Here is a 5,850-nt window from a genome sequence, read left to right as displayed (position 1 = left end):
TCACTGCTCCCCTCTCCCATGTGTCACTGCTCCTCTCCTCCCTGTGTCACTGCTCCCCTCTCCTCCCTGTGTCACTGCCCCCCTCTCCTCCCTGTGTCACTGCTCCCCTCTCCTCCTATGTCACTGCTCCCCTCTCCTCCCTGTGTCACTGCTCCCCTCTCCTCCCTGAGTCACTGCTTCCCCTCCTCCCTGTGTCACAGCCCCTCTCTCCTCCCTGTGTCACTGCTCCCCTCCCTCCTGTGTCACTTGCTCCCCTCTCCTCCCTGTGTCACTGCTCCCCTCTCCTCCCTGTGTCACTGCTCCCCTCTCCCTCCCTGTGTCACTGCTCCCTCTCCTCCCTGTGTCACTGCTCCCTCTCCTCCCTGTGTCACTGCTCCCCTCTCCTCCCTGTGTCACTGCTCCCCCTCTCCCCCTGTGTCACTGCTCCCTCTCCCGGTGTCACTGTTCCCCTTTCCCTCCTGTGTCACTGCTCCCCTCTCCTCCCTATGTCACTGCTCCCCTCACCTCCCTGTGTCACTGCTCCCCTCTCCTCCCTGTGTCACTGCTCCCCTCTCCTCCCTGTGTCACTGCTCCCCTCTCCTCCCTGTGTCACTGCTGCCCTCTCCTCCCTGTGTCACTGCTCCACTCCTCCCTGTGTCACAGCCCCTCTCTCCTCCCTGTGTCACTGCTCCCCTCCCTCCTGTGTCACTGCTCCCCTCTCCCCCTGTGTCACTGCTCCCCCTCTCCCCTGTGTCACTGCTCCCCCCTCTCCCCTGTGTCACTGCTCCCCCCTCTCCCCTGTGTCACTGCTCCCTTCTCCTCCCTGTGTCACTGCTCCCCACTGCCCCCCTCTCCTCCCTATATCACTCCTCCCCTCTCCTCCCTGTGTCACTGCTTCCCTCTCCTCCCTGTGTCACTGCTCCCCTCTCCTCCCTGTGTCACTGCTCCCCTCTCCTCCCTGTGTCACTGCTCCCCCTCTCCCCCTCCCTCCTGTGTCACTGCTCCCCCCTCTCCCCTTGTGTCACAGCCCCCCTCTCTCTCTCCTGTGTTACTGCTCCCCTCTCCCCTGTGTCACTGCCCCCCCTCTCTCCCCCCGTGTCACTGCCCCCCTCTCTCCCCTCTGTGTCACTGCTCCCCCCTCTCTCCCCCGTGTCACTGCCCCCCTCTCTCCCCTCTGTGTCACTGCTCCCCCTCTCTCCCCCCTGTGTCACTGCTCCCCCCTCTCTCCCCCCTGTGTCACTGCTCCCCCCGCTCTCCCCCCTGTGTCACTGCCCCCTCTCTCCCCCCTGTGTCACTGCCCCCCTCTCTCCCCCGTGTCACTGCCCCCTCTCTCCCCCCGTGTCACTGCTCCCCGCTCTCCCCCCTGTGTCACAGCCCCCCTCTCTCCCCTGTGTCACTGCCCCCCTCTCTCCCCTCTGTGTCACTGCTCCCCCCCTCTCTCCCCCCGTGTCACTGCTACCCCCTCTCTCCCCCCGTGTCACTGCCCCCCTCTCTCCCCCCTGTGTCACTGCTCCCCTCTCCTCCCTGTGTCACTGCTCCCTCCTCCCTGTGTCACTGCTCCCTCCTCCCTGTGTCACTGCTCCCCTCCTCCCTGTGTCACAGCCCCTCTCTCCTCCCTGTGTCACTGCTGCCCTCCCTCCTGTGTCACTGCTCCCCTCTCCCCCTGTGTCACTGCTCCCCTCCCCCTGTGTCACAGCCCCTCTCTCTCCCTCCTGTGTCACTGCTCCCCCCTCTCCCCTGTGTCACTGCTCCCCCCTCTCCCCTGTGTCACTGCTCCCCCCTCTCCCCTGTGTCACTGCTCCCCCCTCTCCCCTGTGTCACTGCTCCCCCTACCTCCTGTGTCACTGCTCCCCCTCTCCCCTTGTGTCACAGCCCCCCTCTCTCTCTCCTGTGTCACTGCTCCCCTCTCCCCCTGTGTCACTGCTCCCCCCTCTCTCCCCCGTGTCACTGCTCCCCCCTCTTCCCTGTGTCACAGCCCCCTCTCTCCCTCCTGTGTCACTGCTCCCTCTCTCCCTCCTGTGTCACTGCTCCCCTCACCCTGTGTCACTGCTCCCCCCTATCTCCCCCTGTATCACTGCTCCCCTCTCCCCCTGTGTTACTGCTCCCCCCTCTCTCCCCCCTGTGTCACTGCTCCCCCTCTCCCCTGTGTCACTGCTCCCCCCTCTCTCCCCCCTGTGTCACTGCCCCCCTCTCTCCCCCCTGTGTCACTGCTCCCCCCGCTCTCCCCCCTGTGTCACTGCCCCCCTCTCTCCCCCCTGTGTCACTGCTCCCCCTCTCTCCCGTGTCACTGCTCCCCCCTCTCTCCCCCCTGTGTCACTGCTCCCCCCGCTCTCCCCCGTGTCACTGCCCCCCTCTCTCCCCCCTGTGTCACTGCTCCCCCCGCTCTCCCCCCTGTGTCACTGCTCCCCCCCGCTCTCCCCCCTGTGTCACTGCTCCCCCCGCTCTCCCCGTGTCACTGCTCCCCTCTCTCCCCCGTGTCACTGCTCCCCGCTCTCCCCCCTGTGTCACTGCCCCCCTCTCTCCCCCCTGTGTCACTGCTCCCCCCGCTCTCCCCCGTGTCACTGCTCCCCTCTCTCCCCTGTGTCACTGCTCCCCGCTCTCCCCCCTGTGTCACTGCCCCATTCTCTCCCCTGTGTCACTGCCCCCTCTCTCCCCCGTGTCACTGCTCCCCCCTCTCTCCCCCGTGTCACTGTTCCCCCCTCTCCCCCCTGTGTCACTGCTCCCCTCTCCTCCCTGTGTCCACTGCTCCCCTCCTCCCTGTGTCACTGCTCCCCTCCTCCCTGTGTCACTGCTCCCCTCCTCCCTGTGTCACAGCCCCTCTCTCCTCCCTGTGTCACTGCTCCCCTCCCCTGTGTCACAGCCCCTCTCTCTCCCTCCTGTGTCACTGCTCCCCCTCTCCCCTGTGTCACTGCTCCCCCCTCTCCCCTGTGTCACTGCTCCCCCCTCTCCCCTGTGTCACTGATCCCTTCTCCTCCCTGTGTCACTGCTCCCCACTGCCCCCCCTCTGCCTCCCTATATCACTGCTCCCTTCTCCTCCCTGTGTCACTGCTCCCCTCTCCTCCCTGTGTCACTGCTCCCCTCTCCTCCCCGTGTCACTGCTCCCCCTACCTCCTGTGTCACTGCTCCCCCCCTCTCCCCTTGTGTCACAGCCCCCCCCTCTCTCTCCTGTGTCACTGCTCCCCTCTCCCCCTGTGTCACTGCTCCCCCCTCTCTCCCCCCTGTGTCACTGCTCCCCCCTCTTCCCTGTGTCACAGCCCCCTCTCTCCCTCCTGTGTCACTGCTCCCCTCTCCCCCTGTGTCACTGCTCCCCCTATCTCCCCCTGTGTCACTGCTCCCCTCTCCCCCTGTGTCACTGCTCCCCCCTCTCTCCCCCCTGTGTCACTGCTCCCCCTCTCCCTGTGTTACTGCTCCCCCCTCTCTCCCCCCTGTGTCATTGCCCACCTCTCTCCCCCCTGTGTCACTGCTCCCCCCTCTCTCCCCCCTGTGTCACTGCTCCCCCTCTCTCCCGTGTCACTGCTCCCCCCTCTCTCCCCCCTGTGTCACTGCTCCCCCCGCTCTCCCCCCTGTGTCACTGCCCCCCTCTCTCCCCCCTGTGTCACTGCCCCCCTCTCTCCCCCGTGTCACTGCTCCCCTCTCTCCCCCGTGTCACTGCTCCCCGCTCTCCCCCCTGTGTCACTGCTCCCCCCTCTCTCCCCCGTGTCACTGTTCCCCCCTCTCTCCCCCGTGTCACTGCTCCCCTCTCTCCCCTGTGTCACTGCTCCCCTCTGTGTCACTGCTCCCCCTCTCTCTCCCCCTGTGTCACTGCTCCCTCCTCTCTCCCCCCCGTGTCACTGCTCCCCCCTCTCCCCTTGTGTCACAGCCCCCCTCTCTCTCTCCTGTGTCACTGCTCCCCTCTCCCCCTGTGTCACTGCTCCCCCCTCTCTCCCCCCTGTGTCACTGCTCCCCCCTCTTCCTGTGTCACAGCCCCTCTCTCCCTCCTGTGTCACTGCTCCCCTCTCCCCCTGTGTCACTGCTCCCCCTATCTCCCCCTGTGTCACTGCTCCCCTCTCCCCCTGTGTCACTGCTCCCCCCCTCTCTCCCCCCTGTGTCACTGCTCCCCCTCTCCCCTGTGTCACTGCTCCCCCCTCTCTCCCCCCTGTGTCACTGCTCCCCCCTCTCTCCCCCCTGTGTCATTGCCCACCTCTCTCCCCCCTGTGTCACTGCTCCCCCCTCTCTCCCCCCTGTGTCACTGCTCCCCCTCTCTCCCGTGTCACTGCTCCCCCCTCTCTCCCCCCTGTGTCACTGCTCCCCCCGCTCTCCCCCCTGTGTCACTGACCCCTCTCTCCCCCCTGTGTCACTGCCCCCCTCTCTCCCCCGTGTCACTGCTCCCCTCTCTCCCCCGTGTCACTGCTCCCCGCTCTCCCCCCTGTGTCACTGCTCCCCCCTCTCTCCCCCCTGTGTCACTGCTCCCCCCTCTCTCCCCCCTGTGTCACTGCTCCCTCCTCTCTCCCCCCGTGTCACTGCTCCCCCCTCTCTCCCCCCCGTGTCACTGCTCCCCCCTCTCTCCCCCCCCGTGTCACTGCTCCCCCCTCTCTCCCCCTGTGTCACTGCCCCCCCTCTCTCCCCCCGTGTCACTGCCCCCTCTCTCCCCCTTGTCACTGCTCCCCCCTCTCTCCATCCTGTGTCACTGCCCCCCCTCTCTCCCCCCCGTGTCACTGCCCCCTCTCCCCCCCGTGTCACTGCCCCCTCTCTCCCCCCTGTGTCACTGCTCCCCCCTCTCTCCCCCCCGTGTCACTGCTCCCCCCTCTCTCCCCCCTGTGTCACTGCCCCCCTCTCTCCCCCCTGTGTCACTACTCCCCCCTCTCCTTGTGTCACTGCCCCCTCTCTCCCCCCCGTGTCACTGCCCCCTCTCTCCCCCCGTGTCACTGCCCCCTCTCTCCATCCTGTGTCACTGCCCCCCCTCTCTCCCCCCTGTGTCACTACTCCCCCCTCTCCTTGTGTCACTGCCCCTCTCTCCCCCCTGTGTCACAGCTCCCGGCGCTCCCCCCGGTGATCAGGGCGCTCCCCCCTCGGGGTGCCCGGGTTGGATCCCGTTGTTACCTCGGTCTGCGTCTCCTGTGCTTGGTCCGACCGGGCCCGGGACTCGTGGACTCACACGGGAGAAGCGGAAGTGCTGCAATAGCAACTAGTGCAAGGCAATGGCTGCTCCTCACTGCAAGAGACATGCAGGGACTGTCACACTGCAGGAGACATGCAGGGACTGTCACACTGCAGGAGACATGCAGGGACTGTCACACTGCAGGAGACATGCAGGGACAGTGGCACTGTCACACTGCAGGAGACATGCAGGGACTGTCACACAGCAGGAGACATGCAGGGACTGTCACACTGCAGGAGACATGCAGGGACTGTCACACTGCAGGAGACATGCAGGGACTGTCACACTGCAGGAGACATGCAGGGACTGTCACACTGCAGGAGACATGCAGGGACTGTCACACTGCAGGAGACATGCAGGGACTGTCACACTGCAGGAGACATGCAGGGACTGTCCCACTGCAGGAGACATGCAGGGACTGTCACACTGCAGGAGGCCATGCAGGAACTGTCCCACTGCGAGAGACATGCAGAGACTGTCACACTGCAGGAGACATGCAGGGACTGTTACACTGCGAGAGCCATGCAGGGACTGTCCCACTGCGAGAGACATGCAGAGACTGTCACACTGCAGGAGACATGCAGGGACTGTCACACTGCAGGAGACATGCAGGGACTGTCACACAGCAGGAGACATGCAGGGACTGTCACACTGCAGGAGACATGCAGGGACTGTCACACTGCAGGAGACATGCAGGGACTGTCACACTGCAGGAGACATGCAGGGACTGTCAC

General features: G+C 65.6%; 1 protein-coding gene across 2 annotated transcripts in view; it reads right to left on the bottom strand.

Moving 5' to 3' along the window:
- UBE2E1 (ubiquitin conjugating enzyme E2 E1) overlaps positions 1-5,198 on the bottom strand; it is a 70,773-nt gene extending 65,575 nt beyond the window's left edge. Inside the window, exon 1 of one of the 2 annotated variants that reach the window (XM_075586943.1) lies at positions 5,059-5,198. In XM_075586943.1, the coding sequence (XP_075443058.1) occupies positions 5,059-5,183 (125 nt within the window). In that variant the 5' untranslated portion in view covers positions 5,184-5,198. The remainder of the gene's footprint in view (positions 1-5,058) is intronic. The other variant, XM_075586940.1, reaches the window with a different exon arrangement.
- Between the last annotated feature and the right edge of the window lie 652 nt (positions 5,199-5,850).

The sequence above is a fragment of the Ascaphus truei genome, chromosome 2, assembly GCF_040206685.1.
Source record: "Ascaphus truei isolate aAscTru1 chromosome 2, aAscTru1.hap1, whole genome shotgun sequence".
In the NCBI taxonomy this organism is placed as follows: Eukaryota; Metazoa; Chordata; class Amphibia; order Anura; family Ascaphidae; genus Ascaphus; species Ascaphus truei.
Note: the sequence above shows the minus strand (reverse complement) of the source record. Positions and strands in the feature narration are given on the sequence as shown.